General features: G+C 40.1%; 1 protein-coding gene across 3 annotated transcripts in view; it reads left to right on the forward strand.

The window, feature by feature from the left end:
- The window catches only part of Gmds (GDP-mannose 4, 6-dehydratase), a 526,562-nt gene that overhangs the window by 410,035 nt on the left and 95,132 nt on the right, over positions 1–21,395 (forward strand). For all 3 annotated transcript variants that reach the window (XM_087590059.1, NM_001039606.1, XM_087590060.1), the window contains one exon: positions 1,743–1,861. In XM_087590059.1, the coding sequence (XP_087446185.1) occupies positions 1,743–1,861 (119 nt within the window). The remainder of the gene's footprint in view (positions 1–1,742; positions 1,862–21,395) is intronic.

Raw genomic sequence — 21,395 nt, forward strand, 5'->3', positions numbered from 1 at the left:
CCAGCAGTCGACAGGACTGAGGTTGTTCTCTTTGAGTTAGAACAGGTGCTATGTAAGCATGTCTCTGTGATTATCTCACAGTGAAATACAGGTTCTATTTTGTTTATTTCAACTCTGAGTAATAATAATGAAGACTTTTTTTTTCAGATTTGGGGTGGGTGCACATTTGTTAGAGATGAAACCCAGAGCGTGAACTGTTCCACTGAACTATATGTCCAGCATCGCTGGGGTCTTTTCTAAAGAAACATGAACATGTTCTTGTCAGAGTCCAGCAATGTGGGTCTCCCTTCTCCTTGGAGGTTGTTGACCACTGTCCCATGATGGTGGAGGGAGAAGTGGCATGCAGGGTTTGGACAGCTATGACGACTACAGGATTTCCTGAGACAGCTTCAGAGAGACAGCTCTGCTTTATTGTTTCATGGGTAGAGTATATAAGGGCTCTTAAGGGTGGGTGGAGATGCTGATTTGCCATAACTTGGTACCTAATTATTATGTGGATGAGAAGCTAGATGGGGACTTGTATGCTGAGTCACACAGTGCTTATTGAAATCTCTGCACAGGGCCGTCCTGACAAAGGTCAGGCATATGTACTTAGAGATACTCTCAACCAAGGCCAGGAAGAGAAAGGAAAGCCTTGCTGAAAGGGGGAGTCTTCCAATTTGCACCAAGCTGAGAGAACTATCTAGACATGGTGGACTGTGAGCTTAATAGCAGAGGTCTCCAACACAGCTACAAGAATATTTTAGGTGTGTTTGTGTGTGCATGTGCATGAGTGCAGTTGCCCATGTCTGATAGAGAGGTCAGATCCCTGAAGCACTTGGTACTGCCTGACGTGAATTCTGGGAGTTGAATTTCAGTATTCTAGGTGAGCAGCAAGTAGTCTGAAGCATTAAGCCTTGTCTCCTGGCCCTAAGCTGTATCCTAGACAGACAGACAGATCAATTCATAGATAAATAGATAGATGGATAGATAGATAGATAGATAGATAGATAGATAGATAGATAGATAGATAGATAGATAGACAGACAGACATAGATCCTATATAATTGATAGGTAACTTATGGAAGCTATAGACCTACATGCTACTGATAAATGTTTTTCTAAGCAAATAGAGTCACACTGTAGTGGTTTCTCCTAGTCCATGGTTCAAAATGCTGCTTCATTTGTGCCAACCGTCTTCTCTAACTCTCAATATGTCCATTCCTGTCGTAGTATGAAGGCTGAACTCTGTTGACAACTTGTTAAAATGCTAATAGTTCCTATTATGTGACTGTTTCTCTCTTAGTTATTTTTGTTTCTTTTTGACTGCTGAGCTCTCACCAATGTTAGAAAGTGGAGTTTTACTTTTAAGGACTTAATCTGTTGGAAAGACTTTTTTCCTTGCCTGCCATCTGTAACATGAAGAACATTATTCTTGCATAATAATCTATACAAAGGTTATTCACTGGCTGTTGATCAACATTTCCTCTTAACCTGTTGTGCACAAATCTCCTAATCTGCTGAAAATAAAAGTCCTTAGACTCTGTGCCTGGGGCCAAGCATTTACACCAAGATGTTTCTCAGGTTTTTCTAATGTACATTAAATTATAAGAAACATCTTGAGTAATTAGAATACTGTATTAACTTAATACTCATTTTTAAACTATATACTTTTATATTCAGTTATGTGCTTTGATTAATTTTACATTCCCACAGTTATCACTAGGTGTAAGTCTCACATGACTTCGCTTCTTTTTCTCCAGGCTATGTGGCTGATGTTGCAAAATGATGAGCCGGAGGACTTTGTCATAGCTACTGGGGAAGTTCACAGTGTCCGTGAATTTGTTGAAAAATCATTCATGCACATTGGAAAAACCATTGTGTAAGTATACCCGCTGGTCGCTCACTGCTCACTCTCCAAGCATTTATTGTTCATGCTTCCGATCCCCCCTCTCAGTCTCTTATAAGGCAATTCAGGAGGTTCTTTATGTCTCAAACCCAACTGCAGTTAGTGTGTCAAATCTTTATCAGCTTCTAAACCCAGTCTTCTCAAGATTTACTTCAATTTAAAATTTATGGTAAGTAAATTAGAGTAATTAGAATACTGCATTAAGTTAATACTCATTTTCAAACTATATACTTCTATATTCAGTTATGTGCTTTGATAATATTACATTACCACAGTGATTATTAAGTCTAACTCTCACATAACTTTACTTCTTTCTCTCTAGACTATATGTTGAATAAGACTTTACTACAGCTAATTTTATCCTTTTATAAGACTAATATGAAGACATACTCAATATTCTTTAATACTTTCATATATATAATTTTTAACCTTTTTTTTGAGTCTTTGTGAATTTCACACCATGTACTCCAACCCTATTCACCTTACCTTTGTATTACCCTCTGCCCTTACAACGCCCTCCACAAATTAAAATAATAAAATATTCTTGTCGTGGAAGCTCTAATGTGTAACAGTGGGTAGCACTACACCCTTTTGTCTACACATTTTTACTTGCATTATGTTTATTCAGATGAGTCATCGATCTATTTCTAAGCTTCTTTCTTCTGCTAGATAATCTATACTGGATCCTTAGAAGGACTCCTCTTAGATATCCTGTGGTTGCCTTGTGTCATAGAGATCCAGCAGCTTTGGATCTGCAGGACCTGCTCTTTCATGGGCTCCAGCAGGTCACAGATTGGGTCAATATTGTGGTGGGCCAACTCAAAGTCCTGGATCTGGGCTCAGGAGATAGCTGAGTTAGTGAACCTGCACCATCAGGGCGAGCTCTCCAGCACCTCCCTGGCTAGCTCACCCAATGCTGAAGTTGTCAGAGGGCAAGTTCAGCTCTCCTGCTCTCGGTCCTTGGGATGGCTTGCCTTAGCTCCGCCACTGTGGCCAGATCTACCGTGCTGCCCAGGGTTGGTGCAGAGCCTGCTATCCTGAGAATTACAGCTGGTGAGGGGCAAAGCCAGCTCTCCCATTTCGGTGACCTAGAGTCAGCTCAGCTTCCTGCCACAACTGGTAAGGGGGAACAGGAGAGGGCACCTCTCCCTCACCCAGGTCGCCCCACAGCATAAGAGGGGCGGAGAGCTCTAGAGTTGATTTTTTTGACATAGCATTTCTCTCTAGCACTGGCTATTTTGGAGCTTGTAGAACAGGCTAGCCTCAAACTCAAGAGATCTATCCATCTGCCTCTGCCTCCTGTGTGCTGGAATTAGAGGTGTGCACCATCACTGCCTAGCTTTTGTTTTATATTTTAAAAATCTCTAACCACATGTGTTATACTTTTCTTTTCCCTGGGCCATTAAGAATAACTATGACTTGATACTCTGTCATCCTGTAGTTGTGTGTATTTCCTACAAATAATGACACTCTCTTACATAAACATAATAAGCTACCAATTCCTGGAAACCCAGACTGACATGTTACTTCCATCTAGCCTTCCGATCCCATCTGTGTACTAGTAATTAGTATGCTGTCCTTCGTACAGACTCACCAGTGTAGCACCATGAACCACTCATGCTTGCAGCATTACACAGGGTTTTTTTTTTTTTTGGAATATGCAAACTATGTGATAAATTCCTACAGAGAATTATTTTACAGTTTAATGATATTTATTACATTCACAGTGTTTTATGACCATCACCACTATCCATTTTCCAAACTTTTCCATCACACTAAACAATGAAAACCATAATTCCTCTTCATTCTCCTTCTCCCCTGGTACCTGGTAACTTCTACTCACTGTCCATCTCCATGAATTTGCTTGTTAGAGACAGCTCCTGGCACTTATCATAATGCTTTAAAATTTCAGCTATGTGGTAGTGGTTCATTGTCTTTCTGATTCTTTCTCTTTTTTTTTTAAGACTGGCAATAGCTAGGTGTAGTAGCATAAGCCTGTAATCCCTCAACTCAGTAAGATACCAGGAATACTAGAGGTACAAACCATTCTGAGCTACATAGCTAGCAAGATTCTTTTTCTTAAGGGCAAAATGACTGAATACTATTACATTGTTGCTATAGGTCATATTTTGTTTTCCATTCCTCTGTTTCTGGACCCCTGATTTCTTTTTACTTTGTAAGCTATGGTCAACAATATTAATGTAAATGTTAATTCATAAATGTCTGTGTTGGTCCTGCCTTCAGTTCTTTTGTGTGGTATATTTGGGTATAGAGTTTGTGTGTGATGTGGTAATACATTAACTTTTTAAAGTGCAGATAAACTATTTTTTCAAGATTTTTTTAAAAACATGAAAGAATTATGTATTTGGCCATGTTGAAATATAGGAAACTAGACTGCAGCTTTTAATTTTTTTTATTTATGGTTTGTTTTTGAGACATGGTCTCTCTACAGAACCCTGACTATCCTGGAACTCTGTGTAGACTAGGTTGAACTGAAACAGAGATTCACCTGCCCCTGCCCCTGCCCCTGCCCCTGCCCCTGCCCCTGCCCCTGCCCCTGCCCCTGCCCCTGCCCCTGCCCCTGCCCCTGCCCCTGCCCCTGCCCCTGCCTACCAGTGTGCTGCAAGTAAATGCAAGCACCCCCATGCCTGTCTACACTTAACCTTTTAACTTAACTGGTAAACTAGATAAAATACATGAAACAGTTATTTTAGTATTGGTCAGAGAAAATACAGAACTATGGTCCCTAGTAGAATATTAGGTTGAGTTGTGAATTTCCCTGAGACCCTTCCTGGGATCATAGTGAACCGTGAGTTTAGAAGGGTTTCCCCCAAGATGAAACTTCCCTAAGAGTCTAAAGGATATAGACTTTGTGGTACAGAGCTTTAGAAAGATGGGACTTTTTTTAAAAAAAGGCTTCATAGATCTGGCTAGAGGTCTGACTATTTCTTCAAATTCACCCAACACTAGATCCAGACAATTGTGATGAACCATCTGAGGATAACTGGATGCAATCAAGATTTCAGAAGGCTATGTCTCAGAAACAGGATAACCTCAACAGGAAATGCTATTCTAGAGTCAGACTAATAAAAGTTTCAACAGAGGTTTTCCTAGGACCTAACAGAATACAAATAACAGCATTTGGGCATAATGAAACCTCACAATGGTCAAAGGAAACAGTAAAAGCTTGACACTGGACTACAGTGAATTCAATATATTCAGGTTTCAAAAGGTATGTCAAAAAGCAAGAAACCATAACCACATAACCCACAGCCAGAGCAGCAAACAATAAAAACAGACCAAGGACTAAGGAAGAGGATGTAAACACACAAAGACATTAAGACGCCTGTTAAAGCTATGTTTACTTATTTTCAGAAAAGCATACACACCTCAGAGAGAATGTATATTTAAAAGTATGTGAAACTTATAGAAATAAAAGCTAAGCATCTGTAATAAAAAAATTTATTATTAACATTGAGCAAATTACATACTAGAAAGGACACAAAGACTGTAGGCACAGGAATAGAAATGACCCAAAAGAAGCACAGAGGGAAAAGAAGAGTTAGGACAAAGAAGTTTCATGTGGGGCAATTACTAGACATGGGGTGGGGTGTCACTGAAGTCACAGACTCATGGTGTGTGCACAGAGAGAATTAAGTAAGAATCCTTTTCCCCCTGACTGGATGAAAGTGTAGATCTGCGACTCAGAGTAAATCCCAAGCAGAGTAAATACAAGGAAAGATCAGTACACTATGTCAAAACAAGGAAAAGACAGACTAAAAAGAAAAGCTTGCCTGTTTGTTTGTTTGTTTGTTTGTTTGTTGTATTGTTTTGTCTTCCTATAAGACAGGTATGTAGCCCAGGTGAGGCTTCAGCTCTCTAAGAAATGGAGGATAACCTTGAACTTCAGTTCCTCCAGCATCTCCCTCCAGACTCCAAAGGTTACAGAGCTGTGCAGGGATCAAGCCAAGGGTCGCATGCACATGCTTTACCACACTCACAAGATGCAGGGTCCATACATAAAAGTCAATTACATTTAAACAATTGCAACTGAAATAAAAATGCCACTCCCAGGAGATTAGAAAACATGACACTTTCAGTGGTGAATTTAACAACATATGAAATATTTGTCTTCAAAATTTGAAGACTTTGTCAAAACACTAAATAATGAGAAGTATGTAGTGACACTTTGACATTTTGGCTTTTTTTATTAAAAAAAACCCACAGAAATATTATAAGACTCTGTTATTATTTTAATCCCAAGTATGGGATATAGGAGTGCTTCAGACTGTCCACAGCAGATGACTGTGATTTGCCTTGTGCTCTAGCAAGGGCATGATTTTGCCAACTGCAGATAGTTTCTTTGGTTGTATGGCTCTCAGAACTCTGGAAACTTTCAGAGGGTGTGAATGCCAGGGCCCTGAGAAGCAGGGTGGGTTGTTGGTTGGTGATGCTGATTGCAGTTTGTTAAGAAGTCATTGGCAAAAAAGAAGAAGAATTTAGATATCATGACAGGGAAGATCAAACTTGCCCTGAGGAACTCAGTGATCCTAATCAGCAGGAAGTACTCTAACAATAATGTCCTCCCTTTACTTTGTATCCTCTTTTTCTTTCCTAGCCAGTGTTTTTTTTTCCTAGCTAGTGAAAACTCAGAAGATCCAGAGTTGTTTTAGAAAAGACCAAAACTGCAGAGTGCTTACTGCTGTATTTTAGAATTCCTTTAAAACAAACTGTATGATGCTGTCAGGAAGCTACACTCACAGACCAACAGAATGCCATAAAAATTGCATAAGTAGATCTGTGTTTACGAGGCCAACTGAATTCCTACAAAGATGTCAATATGATTTAGTTGGAAGTAGATTGTCTTTTCAACAGATGGTACTGCAACACTGCAGTAATGGTAGGAGAACTCTGCTGAGTTCTAGTGACATTTCATACCATAGAAAATGGATTATAGATCTGAATGTCAAGATACAAAGCTAAAAACAATCTAGATGAAAGTATAGTAAAAAAAAAAAAGGTACATTATTTTGGTAGATTTTTTTAAAATTGTTTTGTTACTAATCTGGTGAGTTTTTAAGTTTATTTTTTACTTTTTAACTACGTATTCGTGTATAAGCCTGTGCCCACAGCTGCAGATGCACTTAGAGTCCAGGAAAGGCCATTGTATCTCCTGGAGCTGGGATTACAAGCAGTTGTGAGCTTCCCGATATGGGTGCTGGGAACAAGACTCAGGCCCTCTGTGAGAGTTGAATGTGATCTTAGCCACTGAGCCTTCTCTGCAGTAAGGTTAATGAGTTCTCGTGTTTGATATGTATAGTATCCTAATCTGTGTGTTACTCCTCCAATTTTGTTATGGTACCTTTCCAAATAGCAAATACTTCACACATTTTTATGGTTTAATTTACCCCTTTTTATGGCATTTATGTTGTGTACATGTTCTTATTGAACATATAGGTCAATGCAGGATAAAGGTGAAGATTTCCTATGCCAGAAAAGGCAAGAGCCATTTTTAAATAGTGATTGGTGCTGTTAGGTCAGTGTCAGTGCTTGCCAGCCTTGTGTGAGGCCCGGACTGAAAGAGAAAATGGTAGTTTTATAAAATCAGTGATACGACTTAAAAATCTCTGTTCTTTGAATGGGACCTCTAAAGAGGAGGATATGGATATATAAATGATATTATTAAATCTAAATTTTTAACTCCATAATTTAACAATAAGAAGATATTCAAGGTCAACACTGTTGTACACAGCTGTAGTTCCAGAATTGAGAAGGTCAAGGCAAAAGAACAAGGTCAAGACCTTGTCTCAAAAGAAAAAAAGGACAGTGTACTAAAAAATGAGCAAGATTCTGAATAAATACCTATGCAAGAGAAAGACGGTCAGTGTAATTGACTATCTGAACAAAGTACATAGAAACTACAAACTGATACCAACATTCTCCAGTTAGAATGACCAAAACAACTGCCTATAACTATGCTAAATATTAATTAAGATATGAGAACAGTGAAATCAATGATAGTGTGCAATAACTTTGAAAAATAGTTTTGCTTTCTTTTCAGTCAAACCAATATTTACTATGCCACCAGCAATCCTTGGCTTTTACTGGGGAGTATCAAAAACATATACTTTGCAACTTATGAATATGCATAGCTGTGTTATTTCTAATGACACATCATCTCCCCCAATATCTAATCAAATGTAACATTACTCAGTGAAGAAAAAGTGTAAATTATTGATATATGTAACAATATCAATGAACCAAGATCTTAATTATGTCTAAATGAAGTAAGATACAAGGGATTACTGTGTGATTTAAATACTTTTTAAGAAAAATGAATTGGGGGCTGGGGATTTAGCTCAGTGGTAGAGCGCTTACCTAGGAAGCGCAAGGCCCTGGGTTCGGTCCCCAGCTCCAAAAAAAAGAACCAAAAAAAAAAAAAAAAAGAAAAATGAATTGGTATGCCAGAAAGCCAGTCAATGCTTGCCCAAAACTGACTTCTGGGTAAATAGCCATCTCTCACACCAAATCACAACATAAGAAACATATATCTAAATATGGCATAAGTGACTGGGAATCTTCTGGGTGCTAGGAATGTTGACTTGATTGTGGTAGTGGTTACAGGAGTGCATGAGTGTGTCATAACTCACCGAATGGCATAGCTGTTACACATGTTCAGCTTGTGCATTATACCTCACTCTAATTGATTTTGTATAAATAGAAAGTGAAGAGTCCCTAAGACATCATCATGGAAATGTGTAAGTTAACTTATTATATAACTATGGCAAATAGTGCCCTGGGAACACAAATACACTAAAACCTGGTTATGGTGACATTTAATGAAAAAGTAAGCAGGACACAGATTTAGATATGATTCAAATACTCTGCAGGTGCACATATGATAGACCACATGAAAATATGCCAGGCTTTGTGGATCATCTCTGTGTGGTGGCAGTAAGAGTAGCTTTTAGCTTTCTGCCCTATATTTTTCTTCTTTGAAATTTTCCCTAGGTTTATTTTATTTTGTGTGTGTGGTATTTTGCCTTGTGTATATGGTGCACCACGTGTGTGAAGGTTAGGGAGACTGCTGTATGTACTGCTTTCTCCCAAGGATACTTAATTTATCTCATGGCCTGATCAGTTGCATTTAAAAGCACTCATCCCTGTCTGTCCACATACTATGGTTGCAAGCCAGGCTGGAATCTCAGATTGATGAATTTCTTGGGCAGCTATTTTTTCCTCTCTGTCTCTGTTTTCCCAGCTACAACAGGGTGCTACTAAGGGTCTACCACTGAGGTGAGGTTAAGAGAGGTAGAAGTTAATAGTATCTGTCAGTGCTCAACCAAGCTTAAGCTCTACTACAGAATTGCTATTAATGACTGAATGATGACTGAAAAGGACAGTAGTGTCTATGATCATCTGTAAGCTGGTCTCCATAGCCCAGGTGTGAGGCCATCCTGTGATCAGGGAAGAAGTCTGTGATGGACAGCACTGTGGAGAGTCAATGGTTAGAATGAGAGGGGAAAAAAACCATTGCCAGTAGCAGGATGCTGCTTCTAAAGAAAAGTGTTGGTTAGACAAAAGCTGCATGTGTACACAGGTTAGTTCCATGACTAACTTTGAATGAGGAGAAAAACTAGGCAAGTGGTTCAGTGTCCTTCCCACTAAAATTGGAAGAGCTAGGACACAACTGCACAATTTCTCATTCAAGTGGCACCCTTAGTGGGCTATAGCTAAGCACTGGTAGGTATAGTGCTTTCCTAGGATTTAAAGCCCTAGGTTAGATACTTAGCACTACACACACACACACACACACACACACACGCGCGCGCGCGCGCCCTCATACATACACATTATATACATATGCACATACATGCTCACACACACACATATATACACATATACCATACTCACACACATATACACAATCAATTATATCACACACTCATATACAAACATATAAACATATGCCTGCACATACACATATATACATATATGCACACATACATATATACATGCACACACATAATATTTTACATACCTACACACATATACACATACACATATACACACATGCACACATACAGCCAACACAGAGACACTCCAATTTACTTTCATTTTTTATCCTTCCTGAATATTCTTTTATAATTTTGTAGAGTGCATCTGAGTTTGTGAAAGACTTAGCCATGTTACTGACAGACAAGGCAGCAGTGCTAGGCTTACACACCTCTACGACAGAGAGCCCCAGCTGAAAAAGAGAGAACAAAGAAGCTATATTTGTTTTGAGGGCTTTTAGGAGCTAGAATTCTGGTAAAATAAAGTAAGAGCTAAAAGGCTTTGAAGGGCAGTTTTCCTTGAGTAGTTTAATCTTAGTGCTTACTAGAAACAAGCCTCCTAAACCTCAGCACCTCTCCGTAGTTGTCTCGGGACTCCAGGTCAGAGGAGTTGCACAGTACCAGCATCTGCCTCACGATCTCAGTGCTGACAACAGCTGCCATGGTAGGCATTCTATAAATATTTAATTGAGCATAAACGAGTGTTTCCCAAAGCCAGCCTGGGCCCGAGGTCCTTCCAGCATTCCTCATCATTTCTTTGGTTTCTCTAGGTTTGTGATTAGTATGATTCACTCTGGCATGGTGGTGAGCTCCAGGGAAACCATAATGCTACCTCTGTTGAGTCGTGCAAGCTGCTCTATTGAAAAAAAAGGGGAGATAAGAATTTGGATTCAGCTTGAGGCATGGAGAAAGAGGAGTGGGATTGACTAGAGAGAATCAGCAGGATTTGAACAGACAGAGAATAATAGCCAAAGGCTCTAGCATCTGCAGCGCTGCCATTAACTGAAGAGCCTTTGTCCTCAAGTATTTGCCTTCTGTGCCTCCCATGCTTATGGTTTCCTTAGAGTCTCAGATTTTTCTGCAATCTGATCGTACATGTCTCTTCCCAGTTATTCTACTGTTTTTGAAAATATATATGGCAATGTTCACTGAAAAGGCATTACAAATATGTGCATCTGTATTAATTAGTTATTTCATTGCTGTGGTAAATTACCTGACAGAAATAAGGAAGGAAGAATTTGTTTGGGTTCATAATTTAAAGGGTTCCAGCCATTCCTATTTGGACCATGTACTTGGTCAGAACATTATAATACCAGGAGACTGTGACAGAAGACAGCTGTTGATTTAATGGTGAACCTGAAAGCAGAGAATAAACAGGACATGACCAGGGATCATAACCCACCACAGTTCCTACCACTAGTAACCTGTATCCTCCATGTGGACCCAACCTCCCGAAATTTCCTGAACCTCCCAATGTAATGCTTTCAGCTGGTGAGCAAGCATTCAATTCATAATGGAGGAAGTAAGATTCAAGCCATACCACAATCCATACACTTAGAATTACATACATATCACTATATGAGTAACTTTTGCTTTGAACCTATTAGAAAACATGACAGTAATTAGAGCTTGAGTTACTCTAGTGTGTCTCCGTAAAATTTATGATGCTTATATTTCCATGTAGATTTTTGTACTGGGAACCTTATGGAAGCATCTATTTTCTTCTTCTAGGAGTATTAGAGGGGGAGGGTTGTATAATAGGGGCTCTATTTACTGTTGGTTTTTGTTTTGTTTTGTTTTTACTTTTGTGTCAATCTATTACAAAGTACTAAGTAATGATGAAAGGAAATACCTGTCTGGTTTTCTGTTGTTAATTTCATGGGATTTTTTTGTTTGTTTCTTTCTTTGTTTTCTTTTTTTCTTTCTCTTTTTCTTTTTAGAAAAAAAAGTAAGGATATCCTGTAGCATGTGAAAATCTGTATCTGCTGATGGGAATAAGGATGTTCTCAATTTAAATTGTCAGTAAAAAGCAACAGGGAGCAATCATTATACAATAAAAATGTAACCAATTTCTCATGCCCTCCTCAGTTAAGAAGCTCTGTTGTTGTGTGCTTATACATGTGAGACAGTATTCCTTGTAGACAGAACTTCTAGACACTATTCCTATAGAGACTGGCCTGGGGGTGGGTAAGGATGTGTAAGGAAGCAGGCCAATGCATGAAGGCTCCAGTTGTAAGTCTAGTGCCCGATGTCCAGTTTGCTACTCTGTGATATTCCTCAAGCTTACTGAGCCTGTGATGGTTCACATGCATTTTAAAGACTAAATCCTTCCAGCCATTAGTTATTGATGAGCAGTGGCTTTAAGGGTTCTCTGCCTAGGGCAGTAGGAGGATCACTGTGACTGCATTTCCATGGGTGCCTTCAAAGGTGCCTTTTAGGCCATCCAGCTTGGAGCTCTGGGGGAGCTTGGACCCCACTTCAGCAGCTTGCCAAATCTTTGCTCTATACTGTCTAATAATTGAGTTGAGTTGATAGAAATCCAGTTCCTCCCATTCATCACCTCTCAGAAGCTGCTGTTAGAACTAGAAACTATCCCTATGTAGAACTGACAGTCCTGGGAAGACATTGCTGTTAGAACTAGAAGCTATCCCTATGTAGAGCTGGCAGGTCTGACAAGTCTAAAGATTATCTGCAGAGACTCATACCTCCAAAAGTGTCTGGTCTATTTAACCTTCATGTAATCTCCAAGCTGCCATTAAAGTAGTCCCTATCCTCCCCCTTTCACCTTCTTCTCCCCTCCTTTGTTTCCCCCCTGGTGTCCTATCTCCTCCCATGGAATCTACGTCCTATTGCTTATTTCTAAGAACTTCTAAGTTACTAGGAGTTTTAATCCATTAAAGTGTGATAATCTTTAGATTGTTGGTGTTTCTAAGGTCTGATTTGAGCTTTATGGTGAGAGATGCTGTGCCTAGGCAACCCTAATTCTAGTCCCTTCACAGTTGCTTCTTCAGTTCAGTAGGTAACAGATCCATTCTGGCTCTTAATCAAGAATCTAGTAGGTCCCAAAGTAACTGCTATACACATGACTCTCAGCACATACCTACCACATGTACATGTTCGGTGACTACGTCTTTGCCCTTCTCATTCCTTTCAAAGACACGCTCATCATAGAGAATCAAAAGATGTGTTTTGTCCTTAATAATTGGGTGAAAGTTAATAAGAGCACATAATTTATGAGTGTGAACACATTGATGTGGCCTTTTGCAAATGATCTACATCAATTCTGAAGTTAGAACAACACAATCACAATGAGACAGGTGTATGCAGAAGGATAGACTGAATCCAACTCTTACCCAAATAGGAGATGTGGATGGTAGTTGAGATGAGAGAAAGCAGGCTAGGTGGGTGGGTCCCATGAGAACTACATCACAGCGTATGCCAGTGAACTGTGTGTTTGTCAGGCAGGCTGGTGAGCTGGATGGACCAGCTTGACCACATGGGCATACAAAGAGCTACCGGCTCCTACCATCCCCTCTCTTTCCCCAACTACTGCCCACATATCTCTCAGCTCTTAGCTCAGACACCTTCCTTTGCCAACACCCTCACCACAGCAGCTCTTCCAGGGGCCTCTTCTGGGCCTTGACGGATGTCTGCAGCCATCATTCACTCAGGTGATTGTGTGGCAGTAAATTCTAAGCTCCTGAAAGACAGATCCTAGGTGTAGTAGGTGGCTTAGCAGAGTGACTGGGGCACAGATTTGTAGAGATGAGAGGAAGACAGATGTGTATAGAAGTCACTAAAGGGCAGTGCTGTGCTGAGAGCATTTCTCTTCCCACCCCTGTAGTAAGACTGACCTTTTGCTTCTTGTGAAGCATCGTAATTCCACCTGTACTCTTTGGTGTGGGTAGTAACACCACAACTGAATAAAAGAAAATGAGTCGAGTAGAGCAAACCGCCCAAGTATGTTCAGCAGTCCTGTAAGTTCAGGGAAGAAGCACTCAGTATTCTCTGATTACAAGTTTCAGCGGAGACTCATCCCTGCTCTCGTTCTTTTTATCTCTTGCCCTTCGTTCTATCGGCATTCGCACCTTTTTGCATAAACCAGTATGTTGTATTTCCTGGAGATAAAGCATAAGAAAGGGTGATCTGAAAGTACAGATTCCTGCTGTAGCAGTGTCTCAGTCGTACTGATAGAGGGTGAGGAAAGGATGGAATACCTTTACTAAAAATGTTGGACACGATCTATTCACACACATACACACACAGACACAGACACAGACACACACACACACACACACACACACACACACACACACACAGTACCCTTCTCATAGGGCACCAGCCCTAGTATCTCATGCCAGCCACAGGAGGAAAGTCACCTGAGTTCAAGTTGATGCCCCAGCCCAAGCCCTGGCCTTGTTGTCTTGGTTTACAGCACCCCTTACCCTTGTGCTCCCATGCATCACTCAGCCCTCAGAACTTCTTTGTGCTGTTTAACCAAGTGCAGATGTCTGACAGCTGGCAGGATTTAACAGTTAACATTCTTAAGGACCTAATACAATACAGAATAACTGTTAACTGTTCGGAAGCACCTTGTATTTTCAGGTTGATCTAAATTTTACATTTTGTCGTCATTGTTCACTAACCACAACATAAACAGCTGGACTTCTTGCTGCCAGAACCACTTATGAGAAATTATGGTCATTAATGTCATGGGAGAATTCCAAGGAGGGATAAGGAAGGCTGTTTCCTATTGAATCTTTAATGAGAAAGAATGTATGTGGCTAATATGCTGGTACGTACAAAGTACCAAGTAGACAAGTACTGTCTTCTAACATCAGGGGCAGGACTATGGCTAGGTCTGGTCTCTTGAGTATATGAGTTCCATCTCTCCTCTCTCTTCTCTCTCTAGAGTCAAGTTGTCCCTCTTTCCCCAACCCCTACCCCAGGACACTGGGCACAAACTCCTCCAACTCACACTGCTCCTCCTCCCCTTGCCCTCCACTTTGACAATTGGCAGCCCAGAGTTCCTTTTCTACTTTCAAAATTTCAACATCCTCTGCCAACAAGTTCTCTATTAGTCCCTCATCCTTCTTCATATCTGGCCATTGATATGGGACATTTCTGACCACCACCAGAAGATGCTCTTGCTACTAGATCTCTGGGGTCACACTGTACCATTGGCCTGACTCTGACAGGCAGGTCCTCCCCAGGCTTCTTACAAACTCAGCCTCCTGCCTACAGGATGTCTCCTTAGATACTATAGCTGCCAGCATGTTGACACCTCCAAAGTCCTTTCTCATGTCAAAGATAAAGTGGCTGAAGACCTAGGGGAGTCTGATTGCTAAGGAAGGCATAGGACAAAAAGCCTATGCCAGGAGAAAAGTTCTGGCTAGGACAGGATGAGTTCCATCATAGATCATTCTAGGATGTCTTCATCTGCCATAGAAAAGGACTGCCTGGAAGCTGGCGTATCATGGCCCACGCCTTGTCAAACTCACTATCTGTTTGTGGCTCTCTTACTTCAACTTACAAACTGTTAGTTGTGGTGGTGGTTGTGGTTGTTGTGGTTGTGGTTGTAAGCACGTAGCTTAATCTCCATTCTTTCTCCAAGAATTGTCACAATCCACACTGTTCTCTTTTCCTCCATCTCCATCTTCCTAGCCAGCCCCACATGTTATGTTGTTGGGAACTCTCAGCATTTTGTATTGGGAATGTGTCTTGTTCCTCTGTGGTGAGCTGTGTTGATTTATCCCAAGACAATTATTTACTCCATTATACTTAAAATCAGATGCTGTCTTGGTATGTACACCTATGCTTCTAAATGATGTCATTCTGGGTCTTCGTTTCTCCTTTCTGTTGGCTTTTCTTGTCCAACATGACAGCATTAGTCTCTCTTCCTATATATGCCCTAAACCTCCATTTTCTTACTATTCTATTATTGTAGTTTAATTTTTTGTTAGCTCAATATTCTGTTTTCATGACTAAAACCTTCAGAAAAATTTGACCAGTTTTGCTTTTATAAACAATTACCATTTGTTTATTATACCCCTCTTAGGTGAATTTTGCCCTATCAATAAATTCACTGTAAACATTGTGCTATCTTTCTAAATTACCTATCAAGGTTTTCGGGTCAGCTGTGTTAGCCTATTTGTCATGCTTTCCTCAAACAGAAACTTGGTCTGACTTCATCTGGGCAGGCAAGAGGATCAACATCCATGTCTCCTTCACACTTACCTGATAGGCTCACAGCTTTTCTCTTAACTTAGAACCCCTAGTCGCTGACAACATTTTTCAAAACTCCAGGTTTATTTCAAAATGCCCTATCTCAGAATTACATCATATACTCACTGTTTCCTGAGTAGAAATAGCTTTATTTCAGAACTTTGAATGCACTCCTCCATTTGCCGTGTTAAGCTGAGCCTCCAGGAGCAGTCTGAGTCCCAACTTTGTTTCTTCCTTCAGAAATGTGGAACTCCATGTCAGGTGGCTCTAGACCCACCTATGATGTGGTCACTCTTTGTCTACAAATGTGTGTGCTTCCGCTCTGATCAATTTCTTTATTTTAACATAATTCGCTTTGCTCTATTTTTCTGTATTTTCTTCTTAAAAAATTCTGTAATACTGGTCTCCTAAACAGTCTTGAAATTCTCTTAACTTCCTTCTTCTGTAAGATAATTCGCCATGTTCCATTTCTTAGGTACTATCTTACCGGAAATTTAGTATACTGACTCCTGGTTACTCTTGAATTTGCTTAACTCCTGTCTTATGTCTATATATTTTTGTACTATTTTCTAGGAGAGCTCTTCAATTTTTGTCTTCAAAATCTTCAATTTTGAGTTCCTTGTTTCCTTATTCAAGTTTTAAAATTTCTTGTGTTTCAAGAAAAGTTGTTACATTCTTAAATATAGTAGTTTTTACTCTGTGGTTGCCGGCATTACCATGTCCCCAAGTATATGGATGGTACTATTTGTGAAAGTTTAGTTTAGGGGTTTTTTTTTTAATTCTTTTCTACCCATTTTGTTTCCTCCAGTATATTTTGTTTATTTGCTTCATTGCTGTGCTGTAGTTTTTTGTTTTGTTTTTCAGCCTTGCTCAAAATATGTGACTTTTCTCACTTACCTGGTCTACTAGTCCTTGGTTTTCTGTTACATTTGCAAATACGGTCTAAGAAGCTAGCTGGGAACTTTGAAGACATAGTTAGAACTTACCTATAGTTGTGTATGTCACTATGAGGTGACCTGGCATGGCCACTGAAGTGCAAAGTCTCTGATGCCCAGGGGACACCTCTCAGTCCACTCTTTGAAGGAAGTAGACCGACTGCTGGAATATAGATACGAGTCTCAGCCCTCAACACTCAGTAAATTTCCTCCGTTCTCAGTGTCTAGACCTTCTCCACTCCTGGACCTGTGACCTTCAGTCCAGTGACCTTCTTTACCAGACTGAGTGAGGCAGTTGCCCAGTGGGAAAGAATGAGGAGATGAGGGACTAGTTGCACTCTCTGAGCATGCAAACAGGGCACGTTCTCAGGTGGCCGTCTGTGGTTTCTGCTAAGTCTTCAACATTCATCTTTATGTCTTCTAGCTTCTGAAATTTGAGTCTTCTAGTCTCTTTCCTGTTCTTTCAGTCCTTGTGAATTTGTTAATTTTGAAAGGAGCCTAAGAACCAAGAGAAGTATGCATGCTATCACCCCTCTCCAGGCACTGTGCAGTCTTCCAGGACCCCTGGGTGTCATTTACTAAGCTAGGCAGACTCCTCCTTCACGTCTGGGGAATAAATATTGAGTTTCTGGGACAATTCAGTTACTAAAAAAAAGTGTTGCCTCTCAAGTACTCAGGTGCAGTTGTCTTGAAATTGATTCTTGGTTGGCCTTGCTCTTGTTACCTCAACAGGACTTTTGGCTGACTTAGATTTCTTTTCGTATTGAGCTGGGGATGAAAGCCAGGACCTTGAACATGAAATGCAAGTGCTGTACCCTGAGCCACAGAAATTCCTAGCCTCATAAGTTAGTAGGTTTTTAATATTTGTTTTTAGCACTTATACATTAATTATACAATAATGGTTTTCATTGTGGCATTTTTATATACTGCAATTGTATACTTTTTTTTTATTTTATTCAACCCCATTCCCTTTTCTTGTTCTTCTGACACTCCCACTGACCCCTTTCCTCTTCCTATCTAGTCTCTCCTATTTTCATGTCTCATCTGTGTGTGTGTGTATCAGAAAGAGAGAGAGAGAGAGAGAGAGAGAGAGAGAGAGAGAGAGAGAGAGAGAGAGAGAGATTGACTCTTAATGGTTTTCACTAGGGCCAATTACAGAAACATGGATAAGGGTTTCTTTACAGGGAAATGAATATCTTAACAGTGGCTTTACCACTGAAGAAACCATTCATTTAATAGATTAATAGGACCTCATCTTCGTTTGAGTAATTCCATTACCCTTCTGACAATTAAGTTTTAAATTGAATTATACAGGATCTATACATAAGGTGCTGCCAATCTAAATTAGTAAGTAGTAATTCCTGTTAATTAGCTGAATCCTCTAGTCCCTGTCAAGACATGGTCATTTCATTGACACTGAAGTTCTGCTTTGAGTTACAGCTTCACTTGTTACTACAAGTTAGCTATTACTGTTCCAATGTTAACACAAGTGTTTCTTGTATTGTAATTGAATGATTTTGGCCCTTGGCTGAAACTTTTGCTTATTGTTCTCATGAAGATCTAGTGCAGGTGAGAAGATGGTTTCTTTGAATTTGTTCTGCTGTGACCCATTTCATGGTTCTATTTGATTTTTCAGTATGGCTGAATCAATTATAGAGGACAAGACTATTTGATTGTAATCAACAGCTTATAAGGTAGAAGCCCAGAAGGCAGTGCTCAGATAGTCACAAGAAAGGTTTCTTGGGTGCTTGAACCACAAGTACCAAAGACATATTAACCCCAAGTCTGCCTTTGCATTTAATAAGCCCCTGAGGTGGGGAGGAGCCTTCCTTCAATCTTTCCCCTATTGGCTAGTGTTACAAATCTCAACTATTTGCTGTCATAGCAGAACAGCCATGAGAAACAGTAGTCAATCCTAAATTCTCATTTATAACAATCAGCTATAAATAAGAATGAAATGCTGGCCAACAAGACGGATCATCCTGGGAAGGTGCTTGCCTCCAAACCTAATGGCCTGAGTTTGATCCCTAGAATCCACATAGTGGAAACAGAGAATAAACTCTCAAAAGTTTCACAAGAAACTATGTGCTATGCCCCCCATACACACAGGTCTATATATACACACACAGTAAGTAAATAAATGTAAAAAGAATAAAATGTTTTCTTTCATGACTATAAAAGATGGCCATGGCCAGATCCACTGAATCACAATAACAACTCTGACCTTGGCTGCTGCTTCTGCCCTTGAGAAAAGGCTGTGCAGATTCAGAGGGTGGTTTGGGAGACCTGGTGATATGGAAGAAACAGGTCAGGGGAAGATGATGTAGAAGGAAGAGGAGAAAGGAAGGATATGTAGCACAGTATAAGCTATGATGCTCAGGCTTCTTACAAACAAGTGTGCAGTCCATCAGGCTCAAGATTTCTGGAGGCCTCATTTCTTTCTGTGACCAAAGGGAAATCTGTCTGGAGGTCTTACCAACGGTTTATGAGCTTAAATGTGGGGAGGGGTAGTGGGGGGATCTTTTTAAGTGTGTATGTATGTGTGTGCAGAGTGTGAAATCCATGTGTATATAGTAAGTCAGTTTGCTTGTCATAGATTAAAGCTTAACTACAAAGGAGAAGAAATTGTTGTTTCTGTTAACCCTTTGGCTCAGCTGGAGATGCTGTCCTAGAGGTTAGGACGTTTAGAACTGTGTTTCTTTCTACAGTATCAAATGTAGACAAAAACATAGCTAAAAGATGCTTTGAAACTGTCTGCTTTGTATGACTTGTCTGACTATCTACCCAACATTAAAAATTAGACCTAATTAGTAGATTACCAAATGCTTCTGTTTTAATTGATCACAATAAAATTTATGGGAAATGACTGCTTATATAATTTATATAGTTGAACGTAATGTACTATTACTATTTTCTGTGTCACTGGATGGTTGTCATATCTTTCTTGAGTCCACTGGGATATTAACAAACTGGCAAACTGAGTATTTCCTCAAGAGACAAATAGTTCCCCTCTGCTGCCAAGTTTATCTCTTGGCAGAGGTGACTTGACAAAATATTCATATAATTAATCAAAAATAAAGATTATGAGAGGCTCTGCCAGAGCCCTACTGATACTGATGAGAATGGTTACAGCAAACCATTGGACTAAGCATGGGGACCCCAATGGGAGAGTTAGAGGAAGGGATGAAGGAGCTGAAGGGGTTTGTTCCCATGGGACCAATAACAATATCAACCAACCAAACCCCACTAGAACTCCCAGGGATTAAACCACCAATCAGTGAGTACACATGGAGGGACCCATGACTCCAACCACATATGTGGCAGAGGATGGCATTGTCTGGCATCAATAAGACAAGAAGCCCTTGGCCCTGTGAAGGCTCGTGTCCTCACTGTAGGAGAATGCCGGGGCGTTGAGGTTGAAGTGGGTGGGTGGGAGTGGGAGCATCCTCATAGAAGCAGGGGGATGGGGGAGGGGTATGGAAGAGGGAGGAAATGGAATAACATTTAAAATATAAATACATAAAATACCCAAGAAAAATAAAATTATAATAAAAAAATAAAGTTTGTGAGCCCAGTCTGTATCCAACTTGTTTTGACATATAACATTCTTCAGTATTTAATGTCCATTTTCAGAGACATCTGTGTGACATCGTCAAGTAACCATTGAATGTTCTGTTCTTCCCTTTGATCCTTTCTGTGAGTGATCTGAGGAACTCACAAAATCGTCCTGAGTTGAGTCCCAGCTGATAAAGCAAACTCATCCTAAGGATAGGCGCTGAAGCCAAACATTAGTCAGATTGTTTCATTTCTTTTCTTTCCTGGCCAAAAAATAATTTGTGAAAATAACTTAAACCACATAATATATTCTTTTATTAGGATATTAGATTATAGAAATTCCAAGGTCAATAGTAAATCAAGAACTTTCTCTTGTCTTCTTTTATCAGAGATGGAGAGGTCACTGTATTTCCCTTGAATTTAAGACCCTTCTGATTCAGGACCCAGCCTCCAAAATAGCTAAAATTACAGATGTGCACCACCAGGCCCAACTCTCGTTGTTCCACTTAATGAAAAATGAGAACTTAAAGCAGATCAGTAGACTTTCCCATGAGAAGCTCTTGAAGCCTAGGAGCCAATTATGTATCCCACTTAGTGTACCCCTGGAGGGTCATGGTGGGTCCTTACTGTTGTCAACTGCAGATGTTTAGTGAGGCAAGCTCCAGTCTAGGAACATCACAGCCAAGTCAGGGGAAATTATGCTAGAGGACAGGAAATGAACTACTAGTTGTATGCTTTGGGGAGGCTTCATCGTCTGTGGTGAGGTGGTCAACCTCCTGCATAAGGAGATAATGCAGGGATGAGCAATAGAGCCAGCAAGATATGGAACTTGCCACCAAATAGGGTGCATTGGACTCACACTAACCATGACTAACATAGGAAAGAGAAGGGTGGATAAATGACAATAATTCATAATAAATGTCTAAAAAGAATAAAAGTATAAAAGTCTTTGAGATC

The sequence above is a fragment of the Rattus norvegicus genome, chromosome 17 (assembly GCF_021556685.1).
Source record: "Rattus norvegicus strain SHRSP/BbbUtx chromosome 17, alternate assembly SHRSP_T2T, whole genome shotgun sequence".
NCBI classification, from domain to species: Eukaryota; Metazoa; Chordata; class Mammalia; order Rodentia; family Muridae; genus Rattus; species Rattus norvegicus.